This window comes from Tauraco erythrolophus, chromosome 7, assembly GCF_009769465.1.
Source record: "Tauraco erythrolophus isolate bTauEry1 chromosome 7, bTauEry1.pri, whole genome shotgun sequence".
Taxonomy (NCBI): domain Eukaryota; kingdom Metazoa; phylum Chordata; class Aves; order Musophagiformes; family Musophagidae; genus Tauraco; species Tauraco erythrolophus.
Genome location: NC_141471.1, coordinates 63,159,352 through 63,175,937, shown reverse-complemented (window position 1 = coordinate 63,175,937; position 16,586 = coordinate 63,159,352). Strand labels below are relative to the sequence as shown.

General features: G+C 44.6%; 1 protein-coding gene across 1 annotated transcript in view; it reads right to left on the bottom strand.

Moving 5' to 3' along the window:
- The window catches only part of NFX1 (nuclear transcription factor, X-box binding 1), a 53,417-nt gene extending 37,085 nt beyond the window's left edge, over window positions 1-16,332 (bottom strand). The window contains 4 exon segments of the mRNA XM_086614362.1: window positions 5,470-5,631; window positions 8,141-8,539; window positions 8,542-9,183; window positions 16,308-16,332. Of these exon segments, the coding sequence (XP_086470488.1) occupies window positions 5,470-5,631; window positions 8,141-8,539; window positions 8,542-9,183; window positions 16,308-16,332 (1,228 nt within the window).
- Between the last annotated feature and the right edge of the window lie 254 nt (window positions 16,333-16,586).

Genomic DNA, 16,586 nt, shown 5'->3' with positions numbered 1-16,586 from the left:
AAACTGGCTGGATGGCCGGGCCCAAAGAGTGGTGGTCAATGGGGCTAAATCCAGCTGGAGGCCGGTCACCAGTGGGGTTCCCCAGGGCTCAGTGCTGGGTCCAGTTCTGTTTAACATCTTTATCGATGACCTGGATGAGGAGATTGAATGTACCCTCAGTAAATTTGCGGACGACACCAAGCTGGGAGGCTGTGTCGATCTGCTCGAGGGTAGGGAGGCCCTTCAGAGGGATTTGAACAGACTGGATCGTTGGGCTGAGGCCAATGGCATGAGCTTTAATAAGGCCAAGTGCAGAGTCCTTCACTTGGGGTATAAAAACCCCAAGCATCGCTACAGGCTCGGGGAAGAGTGGCTGGAGAGCTGCCTGGCGGAGAAGGACCTGGGGGTGTTGGTTGACTACCGGCTTGATATGAGCCAGCAGTGTGCCCAGGTGGCCAAAAAGGCCAATGGGATACTGGCGTGTATCAAGAATAGTGTGACCAGCAGGAACAGGGAAGTGATCCTGCCCCTGTACTCGGCACTGGTGAGGCCGCACCTGGAATATTGTGTCCAGTTTTGGGCCCCTCGCTTTAAGAGAGATATTGAGCTCCTGGAGCGGGTCCAGAGAAGGGCGACTAAACTGGTCAAGGGGCTGGAAAATAAAACTTATGGGGAGCGGCTGAGGGAGTTGGGGCTGTTTAGCCTGGAGAAGAGGAGGCTGAGGGGAGACCTGATTACAGCCTACAAATACTTGAGAAGGGATGGTGGGGAGGTGGGGGAAGGGCTCTTTACATTAGTGATGGGTGATAGAACAAGAGGAAATGGGTATAAGCTTAGTCAGGGGAGATTCAGGTTGGATGTTAGGAAGTATTTCTTCTCTGAAAGGGTTGTCAGCCACTGGAATAGGCTGCCCAGGAAGTGGTTGAGTCTCCATCCCTGTATGTGTTTAAGAATAGGGTGGATGATCTACTTAGGGACATGGTTTAATGGGGATTAGGGACGGTTGGACTCGATGATCTCTAAGATCTTTTCCAACCTAGAAATCTATGAATCTATGAATTTTTATATCTCTATATATAGAGACATAAAAATAAACATATATAAACTGATTAGCTCTTACTGTCTCTCTTACCCAATCAATTAAATGCTCGGGAATTAATAAAGCTGTGATTTTAGAACTGTCCTTCGTGATGAAGAAACCTGAGCAAGATTTGTGATACTTCCACGTTACGAATGCAGGAGGGATTGCAAACAGGAGACCCTACGGATGACAAGACCACTGCACCGCAGCGACAGGTACGCCTACGTTCGCTGCCAACTGGATTGGAGACTTCCTACGCCAACCATCACAACGCCCAACGGTACTGATTTTCACAAACTGGAAGCGATCCAGGTTACAAACTGCCTTGACACACTCTTGAGATGCAAATCTGAAGCACGTCTATACTTTTCCATACCTGCTGCCTATTGACACCCCTCAGCACCCTGGCTCACTGCGGCAGAGCGCTGTACAGTTAGGGGCCGAGCAGGACAGCAGCATGAGGAGTACACTCTCATATTGATGCTCGAGACCAACCTGCATCTCCTGATCAAGATTATTTTTTTTTATTTGACTGCTACAAACTGAAGCATCTCAGAAAGAAGCATCTCAGAAGTGTCAGGTAAAAACTGGCAGCAGGGGACTGAAAGGGTCATCTGCGGATGAAGCTGTCGACACCTTCTGTGGCTGCTCCCAAAGCTAGCCCACTGAACCCTAAAGGATTCCCTGTGGGATCAGTTTGTACAGTATACTGAACTATTACGTTAACAACGTAATCGCTTTCATTGTTACTCCACATGAGTAATGATGATGAAGTAATGAAATGAAGGTAAGCCTATCATCAAAGCTTTAGGAGGCCAACATAAGGCCTCTCCTATCAATATCTCTCCCACAGCAGGATGCCCAGCCCTCTACAAGCAAGTTTCTCTAGAGTATACTGAAGGTCCATGTAAAATAGCAGCCTTTCAAGATGTATTTTGTTGTTCTTAATCACTGATTATCCTTTGCTCCTCCAAGACATAACTACATTTATGTGGGTCCACCCACACAGAGCACACGCAGTTGCCTTCCTCCAAAAATACAAGAAGTAAAAGTTTTATTCCTGGATTCAGATGCAATTACAGCAGGACAGAAATTACAGTAGCATAACTCCCGACATCCACATTTGTAAGGAGCATTTGTAAGGAACATTCCACTCCCATGAACCTTCTCATGAATAGAAGTGAAGCAGGCAGAATCACAAAGACACCAAAGGAATAGTTATCTAAGCAAAATCAACACACCTCATTCCCGTTTACTAGAGGTTGTTTTAGTATTTACAATCCTCTCTCTCCTTCTGGGATGAAAAAAAAACTCCTTACTTGTAATTATTTACAAAAAAAAATTTCCATACACTTTCATATTCTAAGCATCCCTATTTGTAGCACTTTCAGCCACAGAAATCTTTATGCCAGGACCCTGCCCCTTGCTACTGCATACCTGCTGTATGGCAGGTAAAGTGAATAATCTCCTCAGTTTCCAGAATCCTAAAGGATTAAAGGGCTCAAAAGAACCTTGAGTAGGAAGAGCTGAGAATTTTATATACAGACTAGGGATCTTCACATGCAGTTTCAAACAAGTGACTTTCCTCCTTCCATGCCTGCCTAGATGAGTCACAGGTGGTTACATAAGAAAGGATCCAAATACATCAGCTGGAATAAAGAGTGAATGCTAAAAGGATTTGTTTCCAAAGACAGCAGTACAGTACAAGTTTTCAATACATATACACTATGCTAGGTACATAAAAAGAACTCCAAGCAGAAGATTTCAGTCACTGTAACTGTGGCAGAATAGACTAGAATCAACACTGGCAGTTTCATGTTACCATTTCTAAAAGGTCTTATGCAGTTCTTCAATGAGATAATCTGTATCAGAATAAATCATTGCTTTGACTTCTCAGCTAGATAAAATCAAAAGCTTTTGTCCCAGTAACAAAAAAAAAAAAGTGACATTTGTGTAATATCTAAGGCACACAGAATGGCTTAAGAAAAAAAAAAAAGAAGAAAAAAAAAGAAAAAAAGGCAAGTAAATTCATATTCTGACCACTGAAACTCAGAAGCAATCTTAGAGGCCAATATTGGATTGGTACAGACCACTAGCTCATCTGGAAGTGGACAGTAGGGACAGCAGAGGGAGCAGAACAGGAAGAGAGAGTTGCAGTAACTCAAATATCTCCAGTCCTTCCAGCCAAAATCAAAACACCAGTAAAACTACCTTCCCTGCAAAGAAGGGAGCAAATGGCTTAAGCTTTTGTTCCATCAATGTAAGGGCACAAGTCAAACACCACTGAAGCATCAGTTTTTAAAAGATGTAGAAGAAGGAAGGGGGCAAGAGACAACAATTTTCCCTTTATAAACGTAACAGAGTAAAAGATCTTGCGTGCAGTGCAGGTATTTTTGTCAGATTGACCTTAGCTGTGCAATATCTAAAGGTGACATTCCTCCAGGACAAAATTCGAAACGTCAGTAAAAATATTTGCTAAGGAGAAAGTTACGTTCTTCCTTATAGGAAAGGATCATTCCACGCAACAGCAAAGCAATGACTAGCAGAGCTCCTCCTCCTTCTCCTGACTGGGACACCTCTAATACACAAGGAAAATCCATTCTCTAGTTCCGAGTGCCACTGACAGTCTACATTGTAGAAACACTGAACATTGGGTGTCAACCACAAGACTAATGAAGCAGACCAAGAATAGAGCAATGCCCTATGACTCCCCACAGATAACCAGGAGATTCTTCCACCTGGCTTGGCCAAACAAAAAGTCATTTTTCAGATGACCATCAAGACAATAGAAGGCAAAGAAGCCTCTGAAGGAAGACACTTTCAGTAAAAAACATCTGAAAGAGCCCCCGAGAAGAAAGACACTGTAGGGTGCAAGAAGACTTTGTTAACAGTAACCCAGGACAGTTCCTCGCTTCTTCCCACCCAAATACGTATATTCCCAAGCACGTTCGTTTTCAGTGTCACGGACACGCAGGATAGTTCACTTCCCCCCTCACCTGCAACACCTTAGCACGGGTACCACTCCGACAGCCAGCTGCGGATCTCAGAACTCAGACACCAGCACCTGCGTCACATCAGTGAGCTGGCTAACGAGCAAAAAGGGACACTGAACACGTACAATGGGTTAGTCAGCGCAAGGTTCATCCCCCGTGCCTGCGGTGCACCCCTCTGAGCTTCGCTCCTGAGCACGGTTCTGCTGGGTGGGGTCCCCACTCCATCAGTGTCGGTGTCCTGGGGCTGTTGGAAATGCTGTCAGGATTCACCCATCTAAAGTCCCTGTCTTGACAGATAAGTAAACCCCCCCCCCTTACACCAGCAGATCTCTTTTGATCAAGCAATAAGCTGTTTCAGGGAGATAAATCAGCTCCGAAGGAGGTGACAGAAAAACAGCTAGGAGACGAAGGTTCTCAAGCAGTCACTCTCAGTTTGGCTTAGGATCTCAGTCCCACTCAAAAATCTGTTCCCTTCTCAAACATTCCAATGTCTTTGTGTTTCAAATCTTGTCTTGATATTTGTGACTCCCTTTCTATTGTCAGTATGAAGGATGACCAGCCCTACCCAGAAGCCTGCCTACACCTCTTCACAAATCTGAGAACTGTGCAATCAAGAGATTTACAGTCGGTAAGAACTTCTATCAAACATCTGGAAGTAGCCAACAGACTACATACCCTCGGTCTGCGCAGAGAGAGACAGAAAGATACATGAGGAATGGTAAAAGCCAAACAAGCAGGGTACAGTAAAAATGAACCCTACTTCAAGATCAACATTACAGTCTTTGGAGTGTGTCTACATCACGCAACTGAACGAAGCAAAGAGGCTGCAACTCAGCCTTAACTTACACCAAAGCATTCGAAGGGCACAATGCAGTGGGATAAGAGTTACAAAAAGTGGTATAATATGAAGAATCTGAAATAATTTAGGCTAACAGCTAAGGCAGAAGCTTTCTGTCTTCTCTGAATTTCATTTCACTGCAAGGCACCAGCGATGGGTTTCAGAAGTACTTTATCTGACAACAGCACTAAGAAGTGGCTGAGTAAAAGGTGCTTCTCCTCTCAGCCGGGCAGAGAAGAGCCAAGATGAGACGTTTCTTGGCGTGTAAAAACACAGCCACAGAGCTTTGCATCTTGATGCACTGATTTCACTGAGTGATCTTATACTTACATATCCAAACCTAGAAATCAGTTTTAGCTAGAATACTAGAAAAAAATCAAAACAGTTAGCAGGATTATACAAAGCATATGAAGAAACCTGAAAAAAAAATGTTTTTTTATTTAAAACTTGCTTTGTTGACAGCTTACTGATTACCTTAGACAGTATCTATAAGTAGTTTTCCAACATAGGAAAGACATGAACTTTGCTATTATGTATCTTTGAGAGAGAAAGTACGTGCAAGAGAGAATAATACCAACCTTCAGCTTGTGAAGCTGGTGACCGTGCCCACTTCTTAATGCAATTCAGGTGGAACACGTGGTAGCAATTCTGACAGCTCCACACTGGGGCTACTATTCGGACCACCTCACAGCATACCATGCACTCGTACTTCTCTGTGGTCAGCTGTTCAATCAACGACCCTGCAAATAAAATATATTACTTGTCCATGAAACATCAGCTAGCCGAGAAATAAAATTCCAAGATTTTATCTAAATTATAACAGAACTTATTTTTCCCGGGTGGCTGTAAGCAAAGTATTAGGTTACTCCTGGAAGATTCCAGTTTGGTACTCGGTATGAAAGATTCAGAGCAAGAAGAGAGAGTATGAGATTCCTCTAAAAGAAGCAACAATAATTCCTGTTGATGAATAGCAATCATTCTGATCTTATAAATTAGTTAATAGTTTTAAGCTTGGCAGAAGTTTGAGATTTTCCTCATCGCTTTATATGAGAAATATATCTTCGCATAAAGCTTAAATCAAAAAGGTTAAAACTCTTAACTACAGAAGCTTCAGCCAAAATTAAATTTAATTCCCATCCTCAAGTACTCCTGGAAGGCCACACAACAAATATTAACAGTGAAGTACCTGGATTACAGAAATTAGCCTCTCGTAAACTGACTGCTTTAGGAGCAGAATTACTGGGAAACAATAGTCAAAGTATCTGTCTTTTGAGCCATGTGAAAGAACGTGAAAAAGTACTTTGAAAATAAAGTAAGAGCTCCACATGAAAGAAAAAAAAACAGCCCAAAACCATAGTCAGATGTGCAAACGTAACACAGGCACCACATGACCTCAGTTCTACCGGATTAACTCTCCCATTGAGGTAAGGCTATCAAACATACCTTAGAAATGCCATTCAATCTATGCTCACAGAATTTTGAAATATCTTAATTACAAGTGTAAAAATGTAGCATTTTCAGATGGTGCCAATACAAGGGACGTTAGAACTCATAATAAAGGAAAAAAAAAAGAAAGTAACAGAAGAATGACAAACAATTCAAAATGTGTTTGTAGCGCAAGCAACTGAAAGCCCGTGGATGCCTGGAGACTCGGAAGTGCTAACACTGTTTGCCCTCCTTAACAGGATATAAGCACTTCCAAGGTTCTTTTCCAGCCCTCCTGCATCGAGCACGACAAGATTTAGAACTAACAGTTATTTCTGGTTTTGGTACCCCATGAATATTACCTGCTGCAGAGAAAGCATACTCACCTGAAACACACTTTTCTCCAGAAGATTAAAGCTACACCACACTCAGAAAGGACAGGTGTCCCATAAATAGTTAAAAAGAACAGACTCGGTCCCCTGAAAACAGTGGCAAATACTGCTTCCAAACTAGCTCCCAGTAAAGCACGCGAAGACAGGCTGCCATTCTGGAGGGGGAAGTTCCTTAAGCTCTCCATAAAAGATTACTACTTCTCTTCCTGCTTATTGCATACGGTGTTTTTGATTTAATAATAATGCTGGGAGAAAGACTGAAGTATCTTTAATTTTATGATTCCAGTAGAACCCAGGAACATGAAAGTTAATGTGCTAAAGTTAGAAAGGATCAAGGGCGATCTTGATCCTCAAATGTCTCCTAAGGGAACAAAATTTCTGACAGTAATTATCTTATGCTTCTCGATTACGCTACTACTTTCTTGGCTCTGAAAGAGCAGAGATGGCTGAGAAGCAAAATCTTTAAAAGATTCAATATCACAGTTAAGAGAAAAGGAACGAGTCTACCTGTCTCTATCGTTCTGGGCAGCAGCAGATCAGGTTGAGATGCTTTGTAAAAACCAATTAAATATAATTCTTAGTGTTTTTTCAACTGGAAAGTGAGCAAAAAAACCCCAAAAATCTCTCTTCTTACTGTCTCTGAAAGAAAATAGGACTTCTGCTGGGTGCTATGAATAATATGAGACTATTTTCTCAGTGCACACTTAAGCTTATCGAAAACTATCAAAAAAAAAAAAAAAGAAAAAGCTACCTAGGTCATCTAGAAACAGAAACCAGTCCTGTGCCACTGAAGATTCAGCTGATTTCCATTTAATGTTTAAGTCCCTAATGGTACCAGTTGACACAAAATTCACTCAGACAGTCAAAACCCGTGGGTCTGCTTTACACTGTCAACAGCATACTTTCTATTCTCAACTTCCAAAACTAGTACCCGGAGACTTTCTCTATTTCTAATTACCTTTTGATACTACCATTGCAAAAAAAAAAAAAAAAAAAAAAAAGAGCAAAAAGTCCAGCTAGGAGCAGAATGCAGTTCCTCTATCTGGCATTTTCCTACTGTTACATAAATCGTGAGAAAAGTTATGCTGCAAAAATCAGTTGTAAGATTGTCCTTCTGAAGTGCTATTGTTCAGAATGCCCAGAATTTTACTCCCTGCTCCTGCAACACGCACGTTTTCACGTGGTGCCTGACTGGGCCACCATTTGCAGTAAAACAGAAAAAACTTTAAACAAAACCTGTTCTTCCTTAGTAAACTCACAGAACACCTCCCCACTCAGAAACCACGCGTTTACACTTAATTCTCCCCTCTGAAACCGGTATTGACCTAATGTGAAACCATTAGCCTCTTCAGCTAGCCAAATGTGAAGGCAGTTTAAATTATCCAAGATCGTATCCTTAACTCAGGTGTACAGGACAGCCCAGAAAGCTTACCTGTATGAGTTTCTTTGTTTTTTGGCACATCGCTCTGCTTTTTCCAGTACTGGGTCCAGCTGAAATGAAGTGCAGGTGCCTGGTCCCCCTTTAGCAGGAACTTTCTTCCATTACATCTGACAGAATCAGACGACTGATGCCTGATTTCATCCGTCAAGCTTTCATCGTTTTTGTGAACGGAGAGTTCTTTCTTCCTCTCGTTTTTCTCTTTTGGAGTATATGCAAGAGAAGACTTCTTACCTACTTTTGTGTTTTTACTACGGTGAGAATCATGTCTTTTCTGAGAATCCTTTTCTACTGGGGGTTTATTCCACACAGGCTTCCGGGGATATCTTTTGTTGACATAGTTGTAGCCTTTCTGCTCATCTGCACTTCCAACGGGGGCATCACAGAACGCCTTCCAACAGAGGATTCCGAAGAGTCAGACTGAGTCAAATCCAAAGACGGAACATTTTCAAACAGCTCTACTTTCTGCTTAGAGCTCACTCTCTTTTCCCGGTCATGCACTTGCTTTCCCTTCTCCCTGAAACCCCTTCCAGATGCATGCATCGGATGTGTTTTCTTCGGCTTTGCTCCTCTGCTGTCTGCATTAGGTATCTCCCGGTCACTCTCTGAGGAGAGAACATCACTGTATCCTCTCGGAGGTCCTCTTCTCCCAGGTGCTACTGTGCTATCCGAAACTCCTGGACCTGCAGCAGCATCAGCAGTGCTTTGCCTTATCTTACTTCTAGTACACGTGTTATCGTTTCTCGACCTGTGCCATCTCTGGCTTTGCAAGTTGCGATTCTTCAAACTTTTGCTGGTGCCAAAATATTGGTGGAAGTCTTCAGAATTCCCATACTGACTATCTGGATTACAAATGCCAGGATGCTTTGTGGATGAGCTTTCATAATCTGTACCCCTTTCAGAGGACAAACTAGGAAATGGTAAATTACTTCTATTACTGTTAGAGTCTTTCCTATCTTTATTTATCCAGTTTATATCTGCAGGTTGTCTTTCTCCTGGGATGAAATCAGGAGCATCGGGATTGAAATTCAATGCACCTAACAAGTCAAAAAATAAAAACACGTGTAAGACTATTAAACAGTAAACATTTCTTTTCAGCAAAACTACCACACATGCGCAAAGGCCCAGAAGTTCCATCAGCCCCACACTTGACAGAACAACTGCAAACAAGTTTCCCGAAATCAGAGCTGCATCATACAGCAGTGTGGAAGATACCTTCTCCTGTCATCTTTAGAGAAAGACTGTGATGACCCAGAGTTAAAATAAGAATATGAAAACAGAAGGTGAACAGAACCATTTGAAGCAGCACTGTACATATACAAGACATGCAAGTGTGATAATCACTTTTGTATATCCCAAAATTTAAGGACAGATGTAACGAGGTAAACCAAATGGCTTCTTAATGTTTAATTAAAACGTGTTTTACAAAAAAAAAATCACACAGCTTGCCTCTAAAAAGTATATTCTATTACTCAAGACCATCGTTTCCTTGGTTATGAGATGCAGTATGTAAAATGTATGCATAAACTATACACAAATTGCTGCAGAGGGCTTCCAAATAAACATAGTAAATGAGCTTGGATAAGAACGTTCTGTAAATCAGTAAAACACACCATCTTATACCGACACAAAACCCAGGCTGGACATGGCTACAAAATGCTAGTTTTCTAAAATACAGTCAAATTGACTGTTGAGCACGGCCTCCGAGAAGCGCAAGCACGACTTGAAATGTAGCTGTGGAAGCGATGTTTTTGAAAGCACCTTCCAAATAATCTATTAAGTTTGAAGAAACAGATGGGAAACTAGGATTCAGATATTTAAAAGCACCTCCAAAATATGAATAATTCATGAGGACTTTTTATATCACACATGAATAGGATTCCTATTCTTACTGTCAGCTTTTAAATTGTAAAAAAAAATCGAAAGAAATGGTAAATCCTACTAAAACTGATTTCTGTCTGCCAAGACAAGAAACAGCAAAATACATACACAAGTGCAACAACCAGTAGCTAACACTGGCTCAAATTTCCTGACATGATTACATGTACATGACCAAAAAGAAGAAAAAAAGAAGAAAAAGGGAACCTCCAAAGCTACACTGCAGTCTGTATTCCCACAAAATAAGTGAAGAAAATCACAGTACCTTTAGAAACAACCTCTACATTGCAGATTTTAGTATCCCTAAGAGCTTGGATGTGAATTAAAACCAAGCATGTGAAACTCCTGTGGTTTCATGCCCGTCCTGCATAACGTGACACGTTGCACCACTTCAGCAGGAGCTGTGGGCAGAGCCAGAATGCCCTGGCCAAGTCAGGGGGTCTGCGGGAACAAAACTTGATAAGGACATCTCTAAAAAATATGACACAATTACTAAGTACATGTCTCATTTTAATAAGCAGGAGCTCTGCTTCAAAAACAGAGCTTATTTTGGGGACCAGAACTGCCATCAAACTTAGGTACCTTTTCTATGAAGACATCAAGAACATTTGGAGGTGCCACTTGAAGACATCATGCCTAAGTGACATTTCTTCGCACAGTTTCAGCAAGCTTAATTAAATTAAATTTTGAAGTGCCATTAAAAATGTACTTAAATGCAATTAAAAATTGTCTCAGGCAGAGACAATTAAGAATAAATATAAGAAAGAAAAAAATATACTGAAGAAGTCCAGCCAGAAAAACATATAATGGGTACAAGAGTCCACAGGGCAGCCCCTGAGGTGTCAGAGGTAGCACTACTTCATTTTTAATTGAATTCAGCTCTATCTCCTAGATCAGAAGAACTCTGATTTTCCTTCTGAAATACAGATATTCCAGACCAATACAAAACTGGAACTAAATAAACACCACTGGTTAGCACCAGCCTTTCTGACTGGACTAGCACTTTTTTAATTGACAACTTCTTGTTAAGATAAATTCAAGCAGAAATAGTGTCACCTTGAGTACTGTGCACAGTTTTGGGCTCCGCAATACCAGAAGGATACGAAAATACTAAAATGTGTCCAAAGGAGGGCAACAGTGATGGTTGAGAAAGGGACCTCAAAGATCATCCAGTTCCAACCCCCCTGCCATGGGCAGGGACACCCTCCACTACACCAGGTTGCCCAAAGCCTCATCCAACTTGGACTTGAACACTTCCAGGGATGGGGCAGCCACAGCTTCTCTGGGCAACCTCTGCCAGTGCCTCACCACCCTCAGAGTGAAAAGTGTCTTCCTTATATCCAATCTCAATCTGCCCTCTTTCAGTTTAAAGCCATTGCCCCTTGTCCTGTCACTACACATCCTTGGAAAAAGCCCCTCTCCAGCTTTCCTGTAGGCCTCCTTTAAGTACTGGAAGGCTGCAATAAGATCACCCTGGAGCCTTCTCTTCTCCAGGCTGAACAGCCCCAACTCTCTCAGCCTGTCTCCATAGCAGAGGTGCTCCAGCCCTCAGATCATCTTGGTGGCCTCCTCTGGACCCGCTCCAGCGGCTCCGTGTCCTTCTTGTGTTGGGGACTCCAGAGGTTTACATGATTTACAAGGAGCAGTTGAGGGTACTAGCTTTGCTCAGCTTGTAGAAGCAGAGACTGAGGGGTGACCTCATTGCTATCTACAGCCTCCTGATGAGGGGCAGAGGAGAGGCAGGTGCTGATCTCTTCTCCCTGGTGGCCAGTGACAGGACCTAAGGGAATGGCTTAAGGCTGTGGCAAGGGGGAAGCTCAGATTGAGTAGTATTACGAAAAAGTTCTTCAATGAGAGGGTGGTCAAGCACTGTAACAAGCGTCCCAGGGAAGCAGTCATGGCCCCAAGCCTTTCACTGTTCAAGGAGTGTTTGGATAACGCTCACAGGTATCTGGTTTCACTTTTAGGTTGCCTAGTGTGGAGTCAAGAGTTGGAGTCAATGACCCTTGTGAGTCCCTTCCAACTCAGGACAGTCTATGATTGTACCTTCTGTCTATATACTGGCTCCCAGTAGAAAACTAAGATAATTTCAGGATAGATCTTTTCAGTTTTAAAGCAATTCAAATAATGTATTATTTCACCTAAAGACAGATGACAGTACAGGGTGTGTACACAACAATCCATTTGTGTCAGCGCTCCATATATCCAGACAAGAAATGGTCCAGTCAGCTGGACACAAAAGCACGAGTTACAGGGAAGACACTACCTGCAGGTCTTACGGTACCTGTATTACACCGCACCACAAAAAAAAAAACCACGAAACCAGGAACGACGCATTATGGAAATCTGAGGCTTTCCCCATAGCACTGGAAGCTTTAAACCTCTTCCTCGGAACACCAACCTTGATCATTTCTGTCTTCTCTGATCATTTTATATACTCACCTACAGCATCCTATCATTCCCAGGGACGACACAGATTTACAAAAGGTTGGATTTCTTCCTCAACAGGACTTACACAGCTTCAGGCTTACAGACTCAAGCAGTGCAATCCACCTTCATGCAAAGCAAGCTGCCTGCCCAAAACTCACTGTTTATTCCAACTGTAACAGCTCATCTAATAAAAGATATGTTCCCTTCCCACGACTCTTGCCAGAAATTCTTAGAGGAAGATTAACAGGCAAAATCATCATTACCACAGAATCACAGAATGGCTGAGGCTGGAAGGGACCTCTTGAGATCATCTAGCCCAAACAGCTAGAGCAAGTTGCCCACAACTGTGTCCTGCTGGGTTCTGAATGTCTCCAAGGACAGACAGGCCACGACCTCTCTGTGCAACCTGTTCCAGTGTATGACCATCCTCACAGTAAAACGGCTTTTTCTTGTGTTCAGATGGAATTTCATGTGTTCTAATTTGTACCTGTTGCCTCTTGTCCTTTCACTTAATACCACCGAGAAGAATCTGGCTCCACATTCTGCACTTCCTCCCACCAAGTACTTGTACACAGCCCTAAGATCACTCTGAGCCTTCTCTTCTCCAGGCTAAACAGTTCCAGCTCTCTCAGCCTCTCCTCATATGAGGGATGCGCCAATCCCTAATCATCTTCATGGCTCTTTGCTCGATCCACTCCAATATGCCCATGTCTTCCCATCCTGGTTTCAGCTGGGACAGAGTTAGTTTTTCTTTTTAGCAGCTAGAAGAGCTCTGTGATTTTTATTTAGTCTGGGATTCATTCTGAGAAGAACGCTGACAGTGCACTGATGTTTACGGTTGGTGCTGAGACCTCAAGGACTTTCCAGCTTCCCGTGATCTTGCCCGTGTGCAGGAGCACAACAGGCTGGGGGGGAGCACGGCTGGGACAAAGGGACCACGACTGCCCTTAGGATTTGAACTTGGACTTAGGACTGAGGGCCAAACTGCCCAACGGGGTATTCCAGATCCTGCAGCGTTAGGCTCAGTACATCGATGAGGGTTGGCTGGGAAGTTGGAATCTCTCTTTCTTCTGGAGGGACTCTCTCAGAGTTCTCGCTCTCCCTCTTTTTGGGCCTCTCGCTCATCTGGAATTGCAGTGTTGGGACTTATCTGTTTCAGGATCACTTGGTGGGGCAGGACGAGCGTTTGCCATCAGGTGGTAAGTAATTACACTGTGCATCACTCGTTTGTATATATTATCATAATTACATATATATTCATATATTACTATTTTATCATTATTACTTTTAATTTTATATTTTTACTAAATTGTTCTTATCTCAACCTATGAGTCTCTTTCCCTTTTCCCCATTCCCCAGGGGCAGAGAAGAGTGAGCGAGTGGCTGTGCGGCGTTTAATTGCCACCTGGGTCACACCATGACCCTTCCTTGTACAGGAGGACCAGAACTGGACACAGTCCTGCAGGGGTGACCTCACCAGTGCTGAGCAGAGGGGAATGTGCACCTCCCTGGACAAACTGGAAACACTCTTCCTAACGTAGTCTCGGATACTGTTGGCCTTCCTTGCAGCGAGGGTGCATTGCTGACTCATGGTCTGCTCGTAGTCCACCAAGGACCCCAAAGGTCTCTGCTGGCAGAGCTGCTTTCCAGCTAGTTGGTCCCCTGTGTGTATCGGTGCATACTGCTATGTGGGTTTTATGCTATTGTCCAAAATCAATACACCCGCATTTTGAACAGAACATGAAGTTTTAGCTAGCTCATTTCAAAATGACATAGGAGAAATGTAAAAGTAGGGAAGGAAACACAACCTCACCGTAAGTAGCTTCAGCAACCTAAGAGGTATCCACTACAGAATGGATTTTACATAAGGAGAATAAATGTGTTATAAGTTTTCACTTTCCTGTTCACCCTCAACAGTGGGCTACTCAATGCTTTATAGCAACATCCTGATATCTTCAGTTTATTGATGCATTGTACCATGCATAATGACCCAGCTGTCCTTGGGAAGGCGAAAAAATAAAATTACATTCAACGGCAATTATGGCAACTGATGGAAAAAAAAAAATAAATCCATTCACGGCTATTAAATAAAAATACCACCTGTCCCTTCTAGGTGCTCAGGGCTGGAAACTAGAAGGGTATATCAATGGGAATAATCATCCTACAATTGCCTTGTTTCTTACATTCTTCCCTTTTGTCTCTTATACTCGTTCCCTGGGTCCTGATAATCATTCACTACTGGAAAAACATGCTGGATGGGCTGCACATTTGTCACGACCCAAAACTGTCTTCTTTTTTTTTTTTTATCTGAACCACCTCCCCTGATCTACCCTGAGAGCAGAAATACCTTTCCTATTTAAGCTCTCAAAATCATACACTTGCTCTGCCCATGAAGTTGCAGGGCAAAAGCCAGTTCCCATCCTAACACCGCACAAGCATGATTTGAAACTTCCCCATAAGATGGTTCCTGATAACGTAGTGTGTATGACCACAACAAGGAATGAACTCTAGGACTTAATGCCACGGCACTGTATCTGTGTTAGCTTGAGCATTTTAAATCAAATTCAGAAATGGTGTGCCATCTAGACTCATCTACTGCTTTTCAGTAAAGCTATTTTTGGCTCAGTATTCCTACTGAAGACCCTTTACTCCAACACATATACACGGTACAAAAGGTTTCAGGACGAGAGCTGACTCACAGCCTGGCAGCACGGCAGATAGACAAGCAGACATTTGCTTGCACCAGCTTCTCTTGACCAAAACTATCAGTCTCTGCTCCCTGAACCACATCTCAGGCTATTCCACTTCCAACAAGGCAACTATGGACTCATTTTCATCCCATCAAAAAACGAACTCAAATAAGTCTTCCATCATGATGGCTCGGCTGCCAAGAACAGAGGAGAGACAGAGGATGCTATTTAGGATATGGGTAAATGATAACCTTAATCTGCGTTAGCATCAGGGTGTTGCTAAAGTAGAGGTTCATATTTTCTTCTTCACCCCAGTCACAAAAGTCCAGGATCCTTCCTAGCAGAAACCTGACGACACAGGGAAACGAGTTAGCTCATCAAGTGACCCCGAAGTGACATTGGTTACCTGGGAAGTCTACCCAGCCTCCAGAAAACCATGATGAAAACACCACGTATCATCGACGACTCTGGGCAACAGCGTTATTTCGAGGCACAATTACAAAAGGGTTCTTCTACCATTAAGTGCCCGTAATACGCGACAGGTTATTAAACGCCAGGCTGGAGCACGGCTCTGGAAAGGCTGCTCCTCCTCCTAAGCAGCCACACCCAGTAAAACGAAAGTTAACCTGAACCTGCACCGTAAAAGCCAAGAGGGGGAAAAAAAAAAAAAAACAAAGGGGAAAAAAAACCCAAATCTCTTCTTGCACTTGTGGCGTTCAACGCCAGCCCAGCTGCGGCCCGACAGCCGCTCCCCGCCGTGCGCCCGGCCCAGGCGGCCCCGCTCCGGCAGCCGCTCCCGCACCCCGCCGGGACCTCCCCGGACACCGCATCGCGGCGGCCCGCGGGGCCGGGACACGTCAGGCCGTTTTCCAGTTTTCCAGACACCAACGGGCTCTCTGTGCTTTTCCCGTTCGCCGCGTGTCCGTTCCCCCCCCCGCCCCCGGTGAAGTTTCCCCGGAGCGCCCCGCGGCACGGTCGGGCCCCGCCGTCCTGAGCGCCGCCGTGCCCGGCGGAGTCGCGGCGGCCACAGGTGGTGCCGCAGCCCGCGCCCCTCCGCACGCCACCGGGCCCTCGGCCCCGACAGCACCGCTGCGCAGCGACGGCCGCTCCGCTCCTCCGCCCCCTCTCCGCCTGCCGCTCCGAAGCGCGGCGGCCGCACTCACCCGCCGCGGGCCGCGCCTCCGCCATGCCAGCGCCGAGTCTCGGCCGCTCCGTTCCGGCTTCCCGGCCGCCGCGAGCCCGCGCGCGCGCGCCCCGTGCCCACGCCCCGCCCTCCCCGCCCGCGGCGGTGCGCGCGCAGCCGCGCGGGGCGGAGGGGCGGCGCGGGAAATCGGGAAGCTGGCGGGAAACACCGCTAAGGAGGGAGGGAGGGAGGCTGGCGGCGGCGCGGGGATGCCACCACCGCCTTGGCAGTCGGCGTGCCCGCTGCGCGGCCCGGAGCA